General features: G+C 45.2%; 1 protein-coding gene across 5 annotated transcripts in view; it reads left to right on the top strand.

Moving 5' to 3' along the window:
* LOC114870480 (sodium/potassium/calcium exchanger 3-like) overlaps positions 1–22,844 on the top strand; it is an 82,053-nt gene that overhangs the window by 13,985 nt on the left and 45,224 nt on the right. For 4 of the 5 annotated variants that reach the window (XM_029175128.3, XM_029175127.3, XM_029175131.3 and 1 more), the window contains one exon: positions 19,508–19,584. In XM_029175128.3, coding sequence (XP_029030961.1) covers positions 19,508–19,584 — 77 coding nt within the window. Of the gene's footprint in view, positions 1–14; positions 104–19,507; positions 19,585–22,844 lie in introns of all 5 variants that reach the window. The other variant, XM_029175130.3, reaches the window with a different exon arrangement.

Below are 22,844 nucleotides of genomic sequence, written 5' to 3'. Positions count from 1 at the left end.
GTCTCTTCTCCTAGTGTTCCAGATGCCACTGACCCATCTTGACAGGACCTTCCCTTTCATCAGCAGCTGCCTGATTCTCTTTATCAAAGACCATGACTGAGTGGTGTGTTCATTATTAAACCCTTCAAAATGGTTCAATGCAAATATTTTCCTAGCACTAACACTTTTGAATCTGTACACAGTAAATGTTTTCAACAGTTTCTGTGTGGGTTCATCACCAACACATCACCATACTGACACAACCAAACTGTTACAGCTTTTCTAGTAGCTTTCTCCACCTATAACAGCTGAAAGCTGCCTCCCCCATCGTAATGGACGCTCTCAGCCTGAAACACACTCCCTACTGTTTAACCCACCAATATGACTTTGCAAAACAGTGACTGGACTTTAGTTGCGTCACATTTGGCCCTGTTAGAGATCTGTTCCTGCTGCAGTGTGGCCTCATCTTTTTAATATTTTATAAAAGAGTTTTGACAGAAAAAAAGCAAAACTGCTCACTCCGCTCACACCAATAAGTGTATAACTATGCATGTGCAGGTTTTCCTTACATGCTGTTTGACCTCTTTCCATTGGTGCACACCGAGGTGGAAGGAACCCTAAAGGCACAGCAGGCATCTATTTGGAGACTTTCTATTTTTAGCTGCTGCTGTTGAAGGGCTACTGCTACAAATGAGTACAAATGGCATAGCTGGTGGGTTCACAAGCTTGTTCCAGACTGAAATATCTTAATGCCTTAATAATGCTGCTCATAGGCTGAATCATGATCTGATATCTGGTGTGCTGGTGCCAAAACAGCTGCAATTAAGGCAAGCGGACACTCATCCATCACAGTGTAGACGTGGAGACAGACGACCAGTTATCATTGAGCCCTACTGCCTGTGTTTGGACAGTGACAGAAAGCACTGTTCCTGTAAGTTCTGTAATCTGTTATAAACAGGTAGTCTACAGCAGGTCAACTACAGCAGGTAGGCTACAACAAACAGCCTACAGTAGGTAGTCTATAATAGGTAGTCTACAGCATGTCATCTACATCAGGTAGTCTACTACAAACAGTCTACAGCAGACAGCTTGTGTACGATATCTGCATTTCATGCTTGCTCCAGGGTGTAGCTCACCCTTAGTTAGTTTACTCAACTGGTACTTTGGTTTGCTGTACTAATGCTAATAATGCTAATAATAATACATTCTGTTTCTGTGTCCTAATATGATCACTGGCTAGAGGTCTGCTCATCACCGTGGTGGTGCACCAGTAAGAGATGTGGCACCTGAGCATGTTTGAGTGTGTGCAATTGTGATTGTCAGCAATCAGCTGTTCGTCAGCAAAGCAGTCGAGCTTGGGTTAAACTAGATCAAAAAAGAAGAATATGAATAAGAAATCCTATGAATATCCTGCAGTGCCTTTTTTAGATTTGAAAATACAATATTCGTTAAGTTAGCACAATACAGCACTATGCAGAGTGGCTACAGGGTCATGGGAATTATTGTTGCATATTATATAAATATTGCACAGTTTTACACAAATACAATTACAAATATTGCACACAGAATTCTTCAACCTAAACACTGATACAGTGGGTGAGTTATGATAATTAACAGTTCTGGTTGTACAGTTTAATAGCAGCAGGGAAGAAAGATCTGCACAATCTCTCCTTCACACAGCGAGGGTGGATTAGTCTGCTACTGAAGCTGCTCTCCAGAGCAGAGAATGAGTCCTCAATTGGGTGAGAGTCCTGGTCCAGGATGGATGTGAGTTTAGCCAGGACTCTTCTCTCACCCAGCAGCCCAGGACAGAGCTGAACTTCTTGATGACCCTGTCCAGTCTCTTCCTGTCCCTCACTGTGATGCTGCTGCCCCAGCAGACCACACGTACAGGATGGCTGATGCCACCACAGTCATAGAAGGTCTTCAGGAGTGGCCCCCTCACTCCAAAAGACTCAGTCTCCTCAGCAGGTAGAGTCTGCTCTGACCCTTCCTTTACAGCATATCTGCGTTATGAGTCCAGTCCAGTTTATTGTTCATATGCACACCTAGATACCACTCTTTCAATGTCCATTCCCTGGATGAGCATCGGTGAGATGACAGCAGACTGTCGTCAGTGAAAAGCTACCATTATCTCCTTGGTTTTTCCCTGTGTTGATCGGGTAGTTTCGCTGCACCAGCCACAAATCCTCTGTACTCGTCATCGTCATTGGTGATCAGTCCGCCAATTGCAGAGTCTGAGAGAACGTCTGCAGGAAACAGCTGTCAGTGTTGTGACTAAAGTCCGACGTATAGAGGGTGAAGAGGAAGAGGGCCAGTACAGTCCCCTGTGGGGCCCCCACACTGCAGGTCAGAGTGTAGCAAGGAGGATAAAGAGAGCTGGGAATTTTTTTCTGATGTAATATCACTGAGGTTCCAGTGTATCCCACCCAGTCCTCATTTCAGGCTTCTAGAGTTGCAAATAGGCTCCAGTTTTTAGAGCTTTGGTTCTGATCATAATTTGTCACAGATGTAGCAAAGTCCTTGACATCAAGCAACATCTCTTTTGTTTCTCCTGCAAAACAGCAGCCTTTTAATGGAGTACAGGATTTGCAAGATTGTCATATGTGTTTCTGTCCCAATTGGAGATGCAGACCTCTTATGTAACTTGTGTGGTGTTAAGTAGCCTGGCTGTCCCAACAGCCCCCCGGGTTGGGAGGGCTGTTGTTTCTCTGCCCATGGAATGAGGAGCTCTCTGCGCTCACTTGGGTTAATCCACACTGATCTCATACAGCTTAGGGATTTGACAACTGACTGTATGTCTATGTGCAGCTAAGCTTTGCTTTGCATCTGTGTCATTCTCAGAAAAACCCACAGTTTCTAGAATGTTCATTAAAAGCTAAATGTTTGAGAGTCAACATGGAGAAGGAGTTTAAACGGATATGTTTCAGACTCTGTCCACACTTCTACAGTCCTTTTTTGAGCTGACTGGACTGAAGACCATGACGATGGTGTGTTTAGCACATACTGATGGGATGGAAAGGGTGGGTTGCTTTTAGTCAAATCAGTCCCCATCTACTGCATTTTCTTGACCATAAGCCGCTACTTTTTTCATAGGTTTTGAACCATGAGGCTTATTAAAAGGTGTGGCTTTTCTGTGGATTTTTCTTCCACCGCTAGGGGCGCTCCAACCGGAATTAGAATAAAAAGAAGATAGAAAGAAACTTAATGCAAAGAAGAATACGCTACTTTTGCTTTAGCAGATAGAACACGGACGACAAATTACCAACTGTTAATTATTTTCAAATCCTCACCCCTTCATCATGGAACCCACACAAAGAAGTTCGTATGATGCAAGTTTTAAGTTGAAGGCCATCGATCTTGCTGTCCAGGAAGGAAACCGCGCTGCTGCACGCAAACTTAGCGTCAATGAATCTATGGTGAGACATTGGAGGTGGCAACGGGAAGAGCTCATGCAATGCCAAAAGTCGAGAAAAGCTTTCAGAGAACATAAAAGCAGGTGGCCCGAACTTGAATATGTTGGGCACTGAGGACTGGGTGAACATACAGAGAGCAGGTGGCAGAGGTGTATCCACTGTACAGATCCGACTTAAAGCCAAAACAATAGCCGACAAAATGAATATTGAAGATTTCAAAGCTGGGCCGTCACAGTGTTTTCAGATTCATGAAACGTAAAAATCTGTCCATCAGGGCACGGACCACTCTCTGTCAGCAACTCCCCCCCTGGCTGGATCAGCAAAAAGTTCCAAAATTCCACAAATTTGTTGAAACAAAGATACAAGAATACTCAATAGGACATCATAAATATGGACAAAGTACCTTTAACGTTTGATCTGCCTCTGACCAGGACTGTTAACAAGACAGGCGCATCATCCGTGTTGTAGAAAACAACAGGACACGAGAGGACACACTTCACCTGTGTTCTGGCATGCACGGCAAATGGACAAAAACTTCCACCACTGGTGATTTTTAAATGCATAACTATGCCTAAAGAACAACTCCCGAAAGGCATAGTGGTCAAAGTTAACACGAAAGGGTGGATGATGGAAGGCCTTATGAAGGAATGGTTAGCGGAGTCCTACAACAAGCGCCCGGGAGTTTTTTTTTCCCCGGAAAAAAGCACTGCTTGTTTTGGATAGCATGAGGGCTCACATCACAGATTCTGTGAAAGCAGCGATCAAGAAAACGAACTCTATTCCAGCTGTGATTCCTGAAGGTCCAACTAAGTATTTGCGGCTACTTGAAATCTCTGTGAATTGGGCATTTAAAGCTGCACTCCCAGTTGAGTGGGAGACTTGGATGACAAGTGGTGAGAAGTCATTCACAAAAAACGGCCGAATGCGAAAAGCAAATTTTTCTGATGTCTGTCAGTGGATCTTAACGGCGTGGAGTGCTGTGAAAGAATCCACCATAACCAACGGGTTCCGAAAGGCTGGACTGCTACGCGAAGAGAGCCGCGCACCTTCAGAGCCAACTTCTTAATCAACAAAGTTGCTGACGTGTTAAAAGGCACTGTTAGGAAAAAATTTGTTCAGAGACATACATTTACAGTTCAGAATCGTTCTGTACATGCAGTAAATATCATTTTTTTTTCAACATAGATATCTGCGGCTTATAACCTGGTGTGGCTTGTTTATCGTTTATTTATTTATTTTTTTAAATAGAGCGGTTGCGGCTTTAATACAGGTGCGCTCTATAGTCAAGAAAATACAGTACTTATGGCTGTTGAGATGATGGCATGGACACATTTAAATGTGCTAATCGATGCTTCTCTCTCATTTCACACAAAGCATAGTGATGTGTCGTTTGTGAACGATTTGTTCAATATATACTAATCTTTTACATGAATCTGGAGTACCAAGTCTTTTTAGTGAACAATTTGTTTATTTTGATGCAGGACCTTCTCTTGCCACATATCCTTACAGATCATTCGTTCGTTAATTATATTTTCCTTTGCACATTATTAACAGTGCAAAGAAAAACAACATCAAATACCACTTGTAAACATATTAGTAATAACAACATATTTCTTCTAGATACAGCAGAAACAGGGCATTATATGCCCTACATATTCACCATGGCAAGAGAAAACACTGTCATGTGGAAAATGGAGACCTGAGACAGTGCACAACAACGGATTGTGACAATTGTGTTGTCACTGCAGAGTTATGTTGTAAAGTCTGATGGCTGTGGGCAGTAAGGACCTGCGGTATTGCTTCTTCCTGCACTGTGAGTGTAACATTCTGGTGCTGAAGGAACTGGTCAGGGCCTCTACAGTGTGGTGCAGGGGGTGAGAGGGGTTATCCATGGTGGACGTTAGTTTGACCAACATCCTCCTGTCCCCCACCTCCTTGATGGACTCCAGTGTGCAGCCCAGGACAGAGGGCTTTCTTAACCAGCTTGTTAAGTCTCTTCTTGTCTCTGTCTGTACTGCCCCCCGCCCAGCACACAACTCCATATAGGAATGCTGTGTCAGGGTTTCTGAGGTGGCGGACCCACATGCACGGCTCAGACAATCGCAGATGATAGTAAAAAGGGATTTATTACGCAAAGGCAGTGTCATGTTCAGGCGAGGTCATACACAGGTAAGCACGGCGTCAACATACAGAGGGTCAGGCAGTCTCAGATCCGAGGACAGGCAAAGTTTGTTAACAGATGAGCTCAGGTTATGGTAACAGTGGTCAGAACAAGGTCAGGTTTAGGAACAAAACACGGACAAGAACGCTGGATGATGGTGAGTACACGCATAACAATCTGGCAGTTGACTGGTGTGAGAGCTGGTGCTTAAATACTGAGTTGATTGCTGATAACTGTCAAGTGTGCATAATGAAACCGGTGATTGCGTGGAACAGCTGTGACATGGGTGAAAACAGGAAGTCCTTTCAAAGTAAAACCGGAAACAGACCGAAACTGTAACATGCTGAGGCAACCACAATATCATAAAAAGTCTGTAGCAGCTGTCTGTCCACAACAGGTGGAGACGACTCTGGCCCTTCTTTTACAGAGCGTCTGTGTTGTTTGACCAGTCCAGTTTCCTGTTGAGGAAAACACCCAGGTATTTAAATGTGTCCACAAACCCAATGTTTGAGCCCTGATTAAATCAAGTACTGCTGGTGTTTAAAAACAGGTGGTAGTCCTCACATCAGCCCACAAAATCAGAGATGCCCCCTCCCTGTACTTCTGCACATATCCCCCGATACATAGCCAACAATGATGGTGACTTCTGAGAACTTCTGGAGATGACAGTGGTTGGAGTTGTACTTAAAGTTCCCTGAGGTGCCCTTAGTGCTGCAGACTACCACATCCGACACACAGTCCCACAGCCTTACAAACTGTGACCTGTCTGTAAGGTATTTGATGGTCTAAGCAGCCAGATGTTGGTCCACACCTGCCCCATCCAGCTTCCTCCTCAGCAGTGATGGCTGGATGGTATTGAAAGCACTGGAGAAGTCAAAAACATGACCCTCACAGTGCCCCCATGGGACTCCAGGTAATAGAGGGCCGGATGCTGCAGGTAGATGATGGCGTCATCCACCCTGATGCCAGGTCAATAGGCAAACTACAGTGAGTCTAGTGCTGAGCTCATCTGGGTGCGGAGGTGACTGAGGACAATCCTCTCCATAGCCTTTACAGGTGGGAGGTTAAGGCGACGGGTCTGAAGTGGTTCGGCTCCTTAAGTTGGTCTACCTTTGGAACTGGAACCAGACAGGAAGTCCTCCAGAGTACTGGTACTCTCTCCATGCTGAGGCTCAGGTTGAATATGAACCATCTCACTAAGCTGGTCTGCACACTCTGGAGGAGTGTGTCTCTGAGGAGACTGGAGCTGATGTTGTCAGGGCCTGTAGCCTTCCTGGCCTTGGTCCTCCTTGACTCCTAACGTGGTGAGTTAGGGTGAGGCAGAGGGGGGTGGGCAGTGGCTGGTCTGGAACTGTGAGTTGTGGATTGTGGGTACAAGCAGCGCTTCCGGAGGAAATGAGTGCAGTGTCAGCCTTACTGTTTAGTACTTAGTACCTTCTGCCCATTCAGATTTTCACCACCCACTCTTCAACGCCTTAAGGTTCCATCACATTCCAACAGTCAAACATTCTAGTGTTTCACCTGTGTTTCCTGACTTATAACTGTGGAATTGCCTCCGTATATATATATATATATATATATATATATATATATATATATATATATATATATATATATATATATATATATATATATATATATATATATATATATATATATATATATATATATAAAACAAAAAAAACATTGATCTGCAGGCCTGCAGCATGAGAGACTGTCAGGGCGTTGTTGATGACAGACCCACATGCACAGCACAGACACGCTTAAATGATAAACGAGGATTTATTCCAAAAGACAAAGTCAGAGTAGGCAGGGTCATACACAGGTAGGCAACGATGAACAATCCAATGGATCAGGCAGACTCAGTTCCGTGGGCAGGCAAGATTCGTTAATGTGAGGATCAAGGTTACAGTACCGTTCAGACAGAGGCAGAATCATAGTCACACTAACTTGCAGGGTCGTTTACCAGGCAGGCTCGAAGGACAAGGCATACAAAGCAGGCAGGGATTAGGCAGAATTGATTACGGTGGTCAGAAGCAGGGTTCAGGATAACAAGATTAGGCAAGAATACAAGACGCTGGAAAGTGGTGGAAATCACACAACAATCTGGCAGCTAGAGAATGTGAGAGGTGGAGACTATATACTTACGTAGATTACTAATTATTAGCAGGTGTGAGAAATGAGGAGCGGTAATGGCAGAGAAAACAGCTGTGATGTGACATGAGCAGGAAGTCCTTCAAAGTAAAAGTGGAAGTAGACCTAAGACGTGACAGGGACCATGACCTGGGGTTTTTGGAGGCCAGTACCCACAGTCCCACCTGCAGCTACTAGTTGGCTCTCTCCGTTTGCCCGTTGGTCTCTGGGTGGTACCCCGAGGAGAGACTAACCTCGGCCCCCAAGAGCGCGCAGAATTCCCTCCAGAACTAGGACACGAACTGGGGTGTCACGAACACACGGAGGAGGACCCAAATGCACAGTGCACTCAAGAGCTTGATGAAATAAACTGTGTTTATTGTATCGGCGTAGTTAAGCAGTCCAGGTCATACACACGAAGGCTCAGTTCAAAGGCACAAAAGAGGCAGGCAGGATCAGGTCTGGGAAACATGCAGGAGTTCGGTACACGGTTAAACACGGCAGAGGTACAGACTGGGGCTAGACAAAAACTCGATGGTCAGACGGTCAGTAAAGTTACCACAAGGTCCAAGGCGAAGGTACAGGCAGGGTGTTGGCAGGAATCGGCAGTCGGGTACGGACAGGATCGTGCAACAAGTTAGCTTAGATGGCAACGCTGGAATGTGGTATGAAACTCGACAATCTGGCGAGGTACTGGGGTGAGAGGTGATGCTTAAATACACAGTGAACTGATTGCTAATGAAGTGCAGGTGTGGATAATGACCGGGTGAAGCAGGGAACAGCTGTGACAAGACGTAAACCGGAAGTAAAGCTAGAACAGAAACAGAAACCGGTAAAGCTACCAAAATAAAACAGGAAATGAAAACTGGAACCAAAACATGATGACATGGATGACAAACTGAGTCCTTACAAAATAAAAGCAGAACAGGAACCGGATCGTGACATGGGGCCCGCGGTCGGACACTATATCCTGAGGGAAACCATGAAGGCGGAAGACGTGGTCCATCATGGCCTGGGCCGTCTGTTTGGCCGATGGGAGCTTGGGTAGAGGGATAAAGTGTGCACATTTAGAGAATCGATCCACCACCGTCATGACCACCGAGTTACCTAGTGACAATGGCAACCCGGTGACGAAATCCAGTGCCACATGCGACCACGGCTGGTGAGGGACTGGTATGGGTTGCAGGAGACCGGCGGGTCGTTGGTGAGATGGTTTGTGCATTGAGCACGTGGGGCACCCGGCCACTTACTCCCGGACATCAGAATCGCTTGCCCACCTTGAACATGGTGCGGGGTTCTCTGGCAGCTGACTGTCGATGCATGGGCCTAATGGATAACTTCACCTCTCAGACCTGGGGGAACAAACAAACGGTTGGGAGGACATGCGGGTGGTCTTGGGAGACCTTGGATGGCTTCCTGGACGCGTCGCTCCACCGGCCAGGTCACTGCTCCCACCAGGCATCCTGCCGGCAGTATGTGTTCTGGTTCCGCTGGGGCGTCCAGGTTGTCATGGAGACGAGAGAGGGCATCTCGTTTTGTGTTCTTGGATCCTGCGCGATATGAAAGGTGGAAGTGAAACCGGCTGAAGAATAACGCCCAGCGGGCCTGGCTAGAGTTTAGCCTCTTGGCTGTCTTGATATACTCAAGGTTTTTGTGGTCGGTATAGACCAAAAATGGCTGTGCTGCCCCCTCTAGCCAGTGTCTCCATTTTTCAAGTGCGGCCTTTACTGCCAGCAGCTCCCGCTTTCCAATGTCATAATTTTGCTCAGCTGAAGATAGCTTACGGGACATGAATGCACACGGGTGAAGCCTACCTTCAGCTGGGTCGCGCTGCGACAGCACCGCACCAACCCCTGAAACCGAGGCGTCCACCTCAACCACGAATTGGCCTGCTGGGTCCGGCATGCGAAGCACGGGTGCGGTGATGAAGCTTTGTTTGAGGTGCTGGAACGCCGATTCCGCCTCGGATGACCACTGAAAGGGACTCTTAAGAGAGGTTAATTGGTGCAGGGGCGCTGCGATACTGCTAAATCTCTTGATAAAGCGACAGTAGAAATTGGCAAAGCCCAGGAAACGTTGAACGTCTTTCCAACACTGGGGCGCCGGCCAATCCTCCACCGCCTTGGTTTTGGCCGGATCCAAATGGATACTATAAAACTGAGAAACGACACGGTATCAACGTGGAAGTCACATTTCTCTGTCTTAACAAAGAGGCGGTGTTCCAGTAGCCTCTTTAGAACCTGGCGGACATGGTTCTCAAGATGATTGACATCAAGATCAAGATGTCATACAGATAGACGAACACAAACCGGTTAATCATTGGACCCAAAACCTCGTTGACGAAGGCCTGGAAGACGGCGGGGGCGTTGGTGAGGCCAAATGGCATCACCAGGTACTCATAGTGGCCATTTGGAGTGTTGAACGCCGTCTTCCACTCATCCCCTTTGCGGATTCGGACCAGGTGGTATGCGTTCCGCAGATCCAGCTTTGTGAACCACTTGGCGCCTGATAGCAACTCAAAGGCGGACGAGAGAAGAGGAAGAGGGTATGAGTCCCGAATGGTTATGTCGTTGAGGCCGCGGTAATCAATGCACAGTCGGAGGGTGCCATCTTTTTTACCTACAAAGAAAAACCCTGCCCTCGCTGGGGACGCCGGATGATACCTGTTGCAAGAGCAGAGTCCAGGTTTTCCTTCATCGCCTTCCTCTCTGCCGGGGCGAGCTGGAATAATCTCCCCTTGGGGGGAGTGGATCCGGGCCGCAGATTGATAACACAATAATAGCTTCTATGCGGTGGTAGGGACATTGTCTTGGTCTTACTGAACACGGAGGCGAGATCATGATAGCACTCCGAAACCCCTGTCAGGTATACCTTCTCCTGCTCCGTTCCAGCCGTTGGGTCCTCTGCCTCAGCTATGACATGAAAACAGGTGGTTCTGCAATCCGCATCAGGCTTGCGAGCACCAGAGCGAGCACCAGATGAGAGCGTGACCGTAGGTAACGAGCGGGTGGAGGCGCTTTCAAACATGATTCGGCGATGGCGATCCTCCGGGCTAGTGGTGAGCCTGATCTTTTAGTGGACATTTTACTGCAAAATGTCCGGTCTGTCCACAATATAAACATAAGCCCTGGGAACGGCGGCGCCGCTTCTCTGACTCGGAGAGTTGTTTGCGTCCCAGCTGCATGGGTTCCTCCGGTGGCTGGGCCCCTCCCGTGCTTCGCGAGGCGGAGGAACCGTCCCACTGACCCTTTATGGCGTTTTCCGTTCTGCCTCGGTGCGACTCCCTCGATCCTCCCTCTCCGCGGTGCTCTCGCTCGCTGCTCCCCAGTCTTCGGTCGATCTGGATGGCCAGCGCGATCAGTGCATTCAGATCACTCGGCAGATCGCGCGCCGCCAGACAATCCTTGACACGTCGTGAGAGGCCGCGGATGAACACGTCGCCCAAGGCTGTCTCGTCCCATCCGGCCTCCGCTGCCAGGGTTCTGAATTCAATTGCATACTTTGCCGTGGTTATCCCGCCGTGCCGAATATTCACCAGTTTCTGCGCTGCTTCCCTCCCAGGAGTGATCTCTTGAAAGATCTGCTTCAGCGCGTCCGAAAAAGCCCTGACAACATGCAGGATGAACCGTTCTGCCATTCGGCGGTCGCCCCACGCTTTCGCCTCCCCGGTCAGGTGCGAGACAGCGTATGCCACCTTGGCCCTCTCCGTGGGAACACGGGGGAGCGTAATTCATAATAAATCTCAAACTGGGTGAGAAATGCCAAGCAATCGCCGGACTCAGAGAAGCGAGATGGTGCTCCTAGGCGTGCGTCTGGTGCCGGGGTGGGAACCGGGAGAATTTAGTAATTGTTTAGTCCTGGAAAATTTCAGTAGTAATTTAAGCTCTTGACTTCTTAAGGCATAGTTGTTTACCACATACCACCAAGGAACATAATTGTAGAAAAATGTAATTTCCTCTTTAATTGTACACTAACAAAGTAAATTAATAGCAACTTAATCATTTTAGTCCAAAATCTTACGCACAACATAAAGTACACTTTTCATAACAGTGCCACACATATGTAATTAATTTCAAAGTCCACTTGTACCATATTAAACTGAAAACCAAACTGTTGCAGGCCTGAAGCGTGGCTCGTGAGCGTTGGGACCTAAAACGTAATGGCCGATTCACTCACGTCCGAGCAATAAATAAAATAAGTCAAAGGGGATACCTTAATCCTCCTCACGGTCGTCCAGCAGGACGCTGAACGCTGCCTCCTACCAGGATGTTGCAGGTGTCCAACTCCGCTGAAGAGAAGCTGGTCCAGCTGGGCTAGCTAGCTGCTCCCGCCTCCACGCGCTGCTCCTTTACACTCGCCGCTCTGGCAAGAGGGCCTGGCGATAGTCTTTGCGCCACTTCGTGCTGAAGTTTGCGTCCACTACCACTCAGTTCTTTCAGACTCTCTTACTGACAGTCTTTCACTTAAACATTTTAAGCTACAGGTGCATATTATCAGAGTTTTCCCTACTGCGTACTCCTAGCGTTAGCCTCCATCTTCCGTCTCTTCTTCGTTGTTTTCTTCACAAAACCCTGATCGCCAAAATAAAACTTTGCATTATTCTCTTAGCAAAATTAACACTAAACCTCAACTAGTTGGAAGTTAACACAATAAACAAAACATTCTTATCATTTCACATTTACATACTGAACTTACATTTTAACCACAAAATTCGTATAACACAATATACCCCTTTTCCTTTATTTTGTAAACCCATTACCAATGTGTCTTGTCCCAATTTCCTATTTGCCTCATCTTGTTTATTATGTCAATTACTTATTAATATATTTCTATTTGTACTTTTCTGCTGGGTTACAATAAGTTTATATGCTGACGATGTATTACTATTTATCCTGGAGCCATAGACGTCTTTTCCTACAACTATCAGCCTAATGGATGAATTCTGGAGTATTTACCTTCAGAATACTTGATTAACAGGACAGAGTCTATAGCATTACCAATTAACCTTAAGGTGAATAACATCTCTTCTACCACACTCCACTCATCACTTATCAGCACCAAAATCAAACACCATAGTTGCTACCAGAGCATTAGCATAAGAGCATCTCTGACAGCCTGGTGGGATTTTCTTAAAATTACTGGATCTACGTTTTGCCAAAACACGCCTCTGGAACAATCCAAACATCATACAAAACAAAAAGACAATACACTTTCTGATTTGATTTGGCATATCAAAGGGATAACACATCTGAAACATGTTTTCACAAGAGACAAGTTTACCTCTTTTAAAGAATTGGTGTCCCGATATGAAATCACCTCTGCCAATTTCTTAGAATATGAACAACTAAAGTCAATACTTAATGCAAAAAACTAAAAATACTCCTATCCAGATGCAACCACAACCAGCAACAGAACGATTTATTGATGTATCAGGGAAAAGGACAGTATCAAAAATCAAATCTTTATTTTAATTTCCAATATCGATCAAACAGTGAGCCTTCTGATCTCTAAATGAGAAGCTGATCTGGTCATCACCAATAATCACATGTTCTGTTCTTGATTGGCTCTGTGATTGGCCTTGGTGGTGCCCTGCTTTATCGAAAAATCGGAAAATCTGCCTGCTGTCTTATTGGCATTTTCACCGGCCGTGGAGTTGCAAACGCCGCTGGGGGCCATGGTTACTCAGCTGACAGAAATAGACCAGAGGATGGCCCAGATTGCAGGACTGACCAGTAATATCTCAGCCCGTTTGGATGGCCGGATTGCAGGACTGACCAGTAAGATCTCAGCCTTTCGGAGCAAGACAAGAGACAGACAGACTGAACACTTGGTTACTATGGTGACAGCCTTGTCTGACAGGCTTACGGAAAGGTCAAGGGTAACCCCTGGACCCACAAGAGGCGATGAAGCCCTGAGTTCTGACCGATTGGACTATTGATCTAGACAAATTAGTCATGAATTGTTAAAATGTACTAGAATTCTCTGTGTATAATTTCATCCCTTCTCCCTCACCCCTCCCTTCCCAGGTCCAATCTAGCTCACCAGTTGCGCCTCTATCTTCTTTCCGTTTTTGTGTCTCCCTTCAAGGACAACTGTGACTGGCATGTAAACATCTTGGGTGCGACCACAACCCTCAGTCACACATCTATAAACAACATTTCACTATACTGATGCAGATGCACCCCCCATCTTACAGTCTCACCGTCTGCTTTCTGACCTTATCTATCCGTCCTGATGTACCCAAGAAAAAATTCTAGCAAGGTTTCCACTTGTACTGTGTGCCACTGTGTGTATGCGTGTGTTTCTGTATTGTATTATTTTGTACTGCAACTTGTGTGTGCCAAAACCAAGACAAGTTCCTAGTTCTGTAAAGTGCACTCTACAGGACCTGGCAATAAAGCTCTTTCTGATTCTGAATACTTGCCCTAATTGTACAGATAATACAGCAGATAGATTCCTACATGCATTCTTTTCACCTGTGCAGCAACTTTGGCAAGGAGTATGCGAATACCTGTCAACCTAGTTAAGCTGTCCAATTCCAGCAACCCCTGCACTCTGTCTTTTAGGAGATCTAAGTGAGCTGGACCTAGAGATAAACGCATCACACAGCTTTCTGTCTTCTGTGTTGCAAGGAAAATCATCATTATGAACTGGAAAACTAAAAAGAAATTAAGCATTACTCAGTATTTGAACAGCTTGCTAGATTACACCACTTAAGACACATTGTCTGCATGTTGAAATCAATAACCAAAATTACACTCTGAATGATTTTATTTCCAGGTAGGGATGCATGGGGCTCGGGTGCTGCGCAGTGTCTGGCGCGGTTGCCTGGTGGTTGAGAGTGCCTGCCTACGTAAGGGACGAGGGGCAGCGGGGCTCGTTGAGTCTGGGCGCATGATTCCCCTGTGATTGGGGTGAAGTGGCTGCTGGGACCGGCGGTCCGGTGCCAGAGAAGGGCTATTGGGAGGGTTAGCATGTGCCTGTCTCCGGGGAGCGGAGGCGGGCCTCCCTGCCAGTGTGCGGGGGCTGACTTGGGATTTAAGACCTGGGTGCCATGTGCCCGGGGGGGTTCCTCTGGGGGTGCCTGTCTGTGTCTGGACGGGTGTCTCTCCCCTGGAACGCTGCCCCTACTCGGGTGGGGCAGGCAAACGAGGTGGTCACCTAGGGCGCCACCTGCCAGAGGGGGTGCCGCTTTAAGCCTTAAGGGAAAAAAAATGAAAACATGCACAAAAGCATTTCTTTAAAACTCGATTTGTTTAACTAGTGTATAGTGTATGCAATCAACAGTCTGAAAACTTGCTGCTGAGCACAGCACAATTGTTGGGTGCACCAAAGGGGAGAAACTCCGGACCTTCAGCTTCCAGATCCTGCATGCTGTCAAGGAGCCAAAACAGGGACTGGAGATGACTGTGGAGCTGAGGCTGGAGTTAGACGAGAAGCTGAAGGCAAGACCCAGACTGGAAACGGCCGTGCTGTCAGGGGCGAGACGTAAATAGGGGTCATATGTGAAACTGGAGCAGAGACTTTAACTGGAGGCCGTTCTGAAGCTGGAGCTGAGACATGAGCTGGAAGCAGACGAAAAGCCAAGGTTTTGGCGAGCGAGGAGAGCAGAGCACATTCCACAGTGCCTTGTGCATGTAATGAATCCTGAAGAAGAGCTCCTTCACGCCGGGGGAAACAGTCCATCAGAGTTCCTCCTCAAGGACAATGCCCAGCTCCCCAACCAGACCTTGAGGCAAAGTGCCTCAGTGGCATCCCTCAGTAAGTCTCCATAATGGACCCAGCAGTGCTCAAATAAGCCTGGCCAGGCGAAATCCATGGTGCCACGAAAAAACTTGCTCCTCAAAACAAAAGCAAAAACTTGAAAACCAAATCCAATGGGCTGGGGCTGGCTGCGTTCAAATGTAGCCAGATCATTGCAAAAAGAGCAGGCCTGCACTTTACAGGAAAGAGCAGGCAGGACGGTTGATAGACGTACTGAATATCCCAGTGCTGCAATGATTTTTGTAGAACTCGCTGTCTTTTAAATAATCTATAGCGGCTCTGCTCCCTTTCAGCCTGGCTCCACCCCCCTCTCAGCCTGACCATTGCTGGGGGAGGTACAGGGGAAACCAGTTGTAATCTGTGAGCCCAAGGCAAAAATGCCTTTGATATGTTTCAACAAGAATTAGTTTAGTTTTTGAGCCCATGGCAAACCATCTGTTAAGACGTCTTACTAGAGGAATAAATGATAAATTCTCTGAGGTCTCCTAGATCATTTTGGTCAACCCTCATTGAAAGTCAGTGACGTTTTCCTTTAAATACTGAGCCATGAAGACTTAACTGACGGCAGTTGGTGAATCACATGACTGATAATCAGGATGCAGGTAATGCAAACTAGACAGGACAAGATAGGAAGTTACCAAAATGAACCCGGAAACAGAAACTAAATAAGGCAAGAAGCTGGATCTGTGACAGATACAACACAAACACCAGACAGAGACAACAACACCTCCAATGGCTGCAGGGCTGGATTGTCAGACATTCCACCACACGCTCAGTTCTGACACACTGGAAAATGATGATTTAACTTATAATTGCTAATGCTTATTTAACATCCAAACCTGTGATCAACAAATGATCAACATGATTTTCTGTTTTAAGGTGGTGTATAGAGGCAGCCGGTAAAAGTGTCTACCCCCACCGTGTTTGGGGTTCAAATGTGCCGCGTCAGTGCCCGGTTTGCACTGCGGGAAGAGTGTGTTACGTCCTTTTGGTCTGTAGGTGGCGATTGACTCCCACTTTTGGTCCTAAAACATCGTAGTTGCTTACATCATATAACCTCTTGTAGAACAACCAATGAGCAGGTCTTGGATGGCCTAGTGGTTAACATACATGGCATAAGACTTTTTGTCCGGGGTTCGAGTCTGAGTGGAAGCAGTTTTTTAAATTTAATTATTGGAAAAACAGCGTCTCATCATCATCATGTGATCACGAAATGACAACGTTGTATTACTTAGTGCATGGATCACCAAGACCACGAACCGCTGGTCGCGTTATAGTATTTAGTATAGTTATGAACGTAAGTAAGTTATGGCAAATTATGGCAGTTCAAAACCGAAAATAAGAAGCTGAACGGTGCGCCCTCCCGCGTGCAGCGTTCGATTTGTGGCAGACAAGCTACTGTAACCCTGATTTCTCGCTGTTGGTACGGGCAATTTTCTTTACGTGGTATTCTTCTTTAATGCACCACACGGCAAGATAGTACGGCACATGTACACTTTTTTTCTTTACGCCGCTCTCACCCAACGCGCGTCACCTTTTTCCTGTCCCCCTTTAACAAGGACAGGTAGGAACTAATGTTGATGACAAATAAAATCACAGTAGCTGAAATGTCACGTTTCCCAAACATAAAATTAAAAAATAAAAAGGAATACTAACTACTGTAAGGTTACACTACTACAATTTAAAAAAGTGAATAAGGAAGATCTAGACCAGAGGTCTGCCACCGGTAACACCCACGTTTTCAATGAAAAAAACACCGGCACGGCAATATTATATTATTTGAGAACATTCAACATTTGTTTTTTAATCCAAAGAAGACATAAAAGTCGGGGCTCAGGGGTTAAAAATTTTATATTTTATTGACAGAAGATCGTAGCGATTAGCAGCATACCTATTCAGTCCTTGTCCCCTTTTATATGGGATACGAGCAACGATCAAACGTAAGCGTCATATTACGCCTTGTAAAACCATAAACAGATGATAAAACACTGTCAAGGCATCGACAAGGACAGCTAACTAGCTTTTCCCTGCTTCAAACAGCTGCTGTAACTGAGAGCAACCCGTGCGGCATCACCGGTCAATCTGGAAACGTATTCATTGGTTCGGACGTTGTTCTGCCCGCTTTCATGTAGACACAAAACTCGTCAAACCAAAAGAGCTCAGTGCAGCATTTACAAATCACATGTGAACGTTTTAATTTTTTTTTTAAATAAAAATGTTCTGTTCAAACCAGAGGAATAAAAACGATTCTGATTCTGAAAGCGGCTGATCAACTTCGTAGGAACACATTTCATATGGTACAGGTGAAAGGGAGACTAACAACACAACGCAGCCGAGGCTGTAGCAGCAGAGAAACGCAGATCTTTGTCCTGCGTGTTGATGCGTGTTTCCCCTTCCCCCAGTGTCCCTGCTCTGGGATGTGGATGGCCACGCCCACTTTCATTCACCAGACGGACATGAAAGAGGGAATACGAAATAAACAGCTGGTCAACTTTGTTGGAACATGGCTATAGCTCTGCAATGACTTTATGTGGTACAGGTGAAAGGAGTAATAACGAAATAAACAGCTGGTTCACTTTGTAGGAACACCTTGTATTAAGAACTGGTATATTTAGAAAACCCAGTAGTCCTAGTGTTAAGGTGTGTGAACTGGGGAGGAGACGGCAGCAGCGACTGAAGAGCGACTGAATAGAGTTGATGTCTTCCCCGCTGACAGGCACATTCATTTGATAATGCACGACCTTGGCTGACAGTTCAGTTGAAAACCACACTGAATCTTTATCAAACCGTCCCTGAATAACATCTAGGAACTCCAGTTTCTTCCTTGATTATCCATGATTATTATGGAAGAAGCGCAAATCTTCGCCAGTCCAAATTGTGCAATTAATACTGTGTTTACAATAAAGGTAATAAATAATATTAATAGTATTTTCATTTTAAAATGCACTGCATATTGTAAACGAAAGTGCTACAAATAACTTAGACCAGAAAGCTACGATAAATACATACGTTTACCCTTGCAGAGTAAACATGTAGAACATGCAGAACAAGCATAACCACGGAATTATGTGAAGTCAATATGTTGTATCAGATGTTAGAGCGGTGGGTGTGTACATATTCTAAAGAGACGCCTGCTATTTAAAGATACGAAAAAGCTGAGGAGAATGAAAACAAGAACGTGTTGCTGCTGTGGCGCTGCCTGTTTTAAACCACACAGAACAATTATAACTTTGCAGTGAACAGAAAATAACTAAGCCATCAACAAGTTGTTGCCCTTCATACTTCCCACGTCTGAGCACACAACAGATACTTAATAGTAAAAACTAAAAAGTAAAATAGGTCTGGTGTAATATATTTGTGTTACAGGGAGAAATGAACAGTCGGACCTCAGTTACGCTGTAGTGCTTTGGAGGCTTCTAATCAACGCTGCGCCACTTGGTGGTTAAAATGAGACTAGCGTCCTGATTTTTTTCAGCCGGCTGCAGGATTAAAAATCTTTAGTCAGCGACGCATTCACGCTGCACCGTGGCGACGCGTCGGTACTGCAGTAAAAACTCTAGTCACTTTGAACCGCTACCACTGTAATACTAATTAGTAATACTACTAATGTTCCTGCTCCTTGTGTCCCCAACAATCTGGCAGTTTGTGGTGCATAATCTTCAAGATGAAAAAGTTTGTTAAGCAGTTGTGATCTACCCCATTTCCAAATATGCACACATGCCTAAACCATCGTTGCATTCAAGCAGTAAAAGGTTCTAGTAAAAGTAACGAATGCAAAACTATCACTATTACAGAGTTTTGTTCTATTTAATACGAGGGCAGCACATTTTGATCATATACACTTAACATTTCTTAAATTAGACAATTGGAAAGCGGACATTGGTTTGATTGGTTTGTGTTTACCTTTGTATTTCACCACTAAGCTTTATTTTGTAGTGTCATAATCTGTATTAAATCATAAAGTCACTTAAGCTTTTATTTGTGCCTTTGATATTGTTAAGTTGTTCCTTTTAGACTATCAGTATTGTAGCAGTATGTTTATTGTTTTCCACAGCAATCCACGAGTTCCCCACGGATTACTTCACCAATCAGGAGCGGAGTGAAGGAGCTGTAGGTCTGCACGTCCTCTGCGTGAGTGTTTCCTGCTCTGCATGTACACATCCACTGAATTTCTGAAGGAGCTACTGCTTCCTTCATTTACACAGAGTAACACGAGACATCAACAGCCATTGAGACACTGGGTATGGAAAACTGAGATAATTAAAAACACTTGTGAACTAGAGACAGGAAACTAAGGACTAGGAGGAAGAACAAGAAGGCTATTGAGGGAGAGTAAAAGGAAGGCATGGTTAACACCCAGTGCACATCTAATCTGAATACCATGGCATTGCACACAACATAACAAATTCATTTCCCGACTAACACGCGGCTGAAAAACAGATCTACACAAAACCAGGTTTTACTTTACATGACCTGGCATAGAGGCAGAACGGGCTTCATGAGCAATGTCTTTAGACGTGGCAGAACAACAGATGGAGCAGAGCTAAATGAATAAAGTGAGATTCATTTGCAGGCAGAGGGGAAGGCTTAGGTGAGCTAAATGGTGTGATAAAAGACAGATGGAGAGATCAAGGGGAATGGTCAGAGGAAAGGAGTGTGTAAGGGAGGTGGAGTCAAAGGCAAACCCAGGATCATGACTCGACTCAAAAATAAAGGAAATCACACAAAGAATATTGAATAAGATAATTTGATTGGCATAATGGCTTGATGGTATTCTGCCTGTGATCTGTGGGATCCTCAGCCAGACATTCTGTAGCAGTAGCACAGATACATACAGTAATGTCTCAAATGGTGCTTATTGGAGACAAGAAGGTGGAACTGATGCTTTCATCATGTTGTAGGTTCCATACAGACACACTTACTTCTTCTGTGGAAAAACCCTTATTATACATGAGGCTTCTTTGTTAGATAAATATTCTTGTTCTAAAATTCTCTTGGGTTCTGTGGATAAGAGAAAATTTGTAATAAATGATGATCCCACACTTACAGACTGGCAAACTAACAATTAAGTAGTTACAGTTTGGCTGACAACAATAACAATCTCCAAAATAATTAATTATAATATATATATATAATATAATATAAACTAACTCACTGCATATGCTGAAACTTAACTTAAGATTCCCTTAACTTCCGGATCACTTCTGGGCCGACAAGGGCTGGAACGTCCTCTTCAGGGCCGACAGGGACAAGAAACGGGACCTGGCTGAAGTGTTGCGTGCGTTGACTGGGGGCTGAGCTGGAGTTTGAGGGCTGCGTGGCTGAGCTGGAGCTTGAGCAAGACATGGCTGAGCTGGAGCTAGGGATGAACTTAAAGACTGAGCTGGAGCCTGAACTGGAGTTGCACATGACAGGGCTGGAGCTTGGCATGACAGGGCGAGACAGAAGCGGGAGCTGACTGCTGCAGCAGGGCTAGGGCTGGGAACAGATGTGGATACAGGACTGGTGCTTGAGCCGACTGTGGAGGTTGAACTGGAGCAGCTGGGGGTTTCATGCGTTGCTGGGGAACCGGTGCAGCAGCAGTGGTCAAGACAGGCAGGGTACCAGCGGTGGGTGCCGGACTGTGACAGGAACAGGCTGCGAGGGTTGAGCTGGAGCTTGAGCCGGCGAAGCAGCGACTGGTGCACTAGTGGAAACAACAGCCCAGCAGCTGGTAAGACAGTGGTGGGATCCTGACGCAACATTGGCGACGCAAAGAGCGCAGGCGTCTGGCGTTGGGCCGAAGTGCTGGCAGGTGCTGCGCGCAAATCGTGTGCCAGATCTTTCCGCCTGGAGTGAAGCTCCAGGCGGAAAGCATCCTCACACCAGGATAGTCAAGTATGAAACTAATTAATAGGGCATTATGAAATAAATACTTAAATAAAAAAACAAAAGACAATTATGTAAACTGACCATGAAATTATGAAATAATCACAAACATTTTCCAAGGTAAGCTTATTAATATGAAAACGTTTCATTATTCTGTAAAATTTGCTCAATATTATGAAAATCTATTTCATAATGATTATTTTCATAATAATACAAATTATCATGGCTGTTTTTTTATTTAAATCCAGAAGTTTTTATTTTAAAATGTAATTTTGCCAAAGTTAGTTTTTGTGGCATAATGCCCTTTTCCCCAGTGCCATATTTATTTCATAATGCCGTTTTACAGCCGAATGACTTTGTCTGTCAATCAGTGCTGGTGGGTGGGACCTGCACAGCCATTGGCTGATCTCTTCACATCGATTTGTTTTCCTAGACACCTGTGAGGGGTTGTATGGTTAGAGATGGCGGACATGAGTGAAGTCGTGCTTACTAGTGATGTGTCGTTTGTAAACGATTCGATCAATATGAACTGATCTTTTATATGACTTGGGAGGAACGAGTCCTATGCAGTGTTTGAGAACCGCAACCATTATTACAGCATCCACAGCGCCACCTGCTGTAAATGAACGAAATAAACGAATGACTCGAAATGATTCGTTCATTTTACTGATCGAGAGTTAAAGATCCGAGTCAGCTGAAAGATCCGAACTTCCCATCTCTAGTTCTTACTTCAGCAGATTAAGTAGAGAGATATAATTTACCAGCAGATACTGATTTGAGTTGTTTAGGTGATATTTTTTAAATGCTCGGTATGTTTTTGCTCTTTAATGTGTTCACATTGAAGACGCCATTTTCAACCGTTTGTGATAAATTGAGTGTTGTGTCCATGTGTAATATAAGAGGAACCATTGTGTTGGCCATCCACGTCTTGAAATTCTAAATGCAGCAGTAAGGACAACTTCCTTACTGCAGTGGTTGCTCTTGGTGTCTGTAAAACTGTGACGCATCTGAATCAAGTTTTATGTTGCGCAGATTTGAAAACTGCTGGGTTGTAAATACTGACTGTTAATGTCTGAGACTGCTGTGTATTTTCCATGCATATTGTATTTGTGTCTGTGTGTAGTGTGTAATAGTCCTATTATGGCCTTATTACATTCCGTCAAGCTGAGTGGTGTCATTTTGGAGGCTCCACGAAGGCACCACAAAAGAAGGTATGCACCAAAGCGAGTGGTTTGATCGGTTAAAACAGTATACAGGAAGAGAAAGTAATAAGGAACCTAGTTACACTGTTTTGGTTAAAGCTCCAGTTAAATGCGGTAACAAAGTCAGTTATGTAGGTTATTGACATCGTAGAGCTACAGTATTTTGTGCCCAATTACATAGTTAACTGTGTTAATCGATTATGCTAACTAGATGCAGCACTTTTAGGGTCCAATGGGTTTTTATTAGATTGTGCAATGTATGTTAGTTTATCCATCTAGCTCTAACGTTGGTTTGAGGACAATGAAGGAATATAGGAACAT

This window comes from Betta splendens, chromosome 15 (assembly GCF_900634795.4).
Source record: "Betta splendens chromosome 15, fBetSpl5.4, whole genome shotgun sequence".
Classification (NCBI taxonomy): Eukaryota; Metazoa; Chordata; class Actinopteri; order Anabantiformes; family Osphronemidae; genus Betta; species Betta splendens.
Note: the sequence above shows the minus strand (reverse complement) of the source record. Positions and strands in the feature narration are given on the sequence as shown.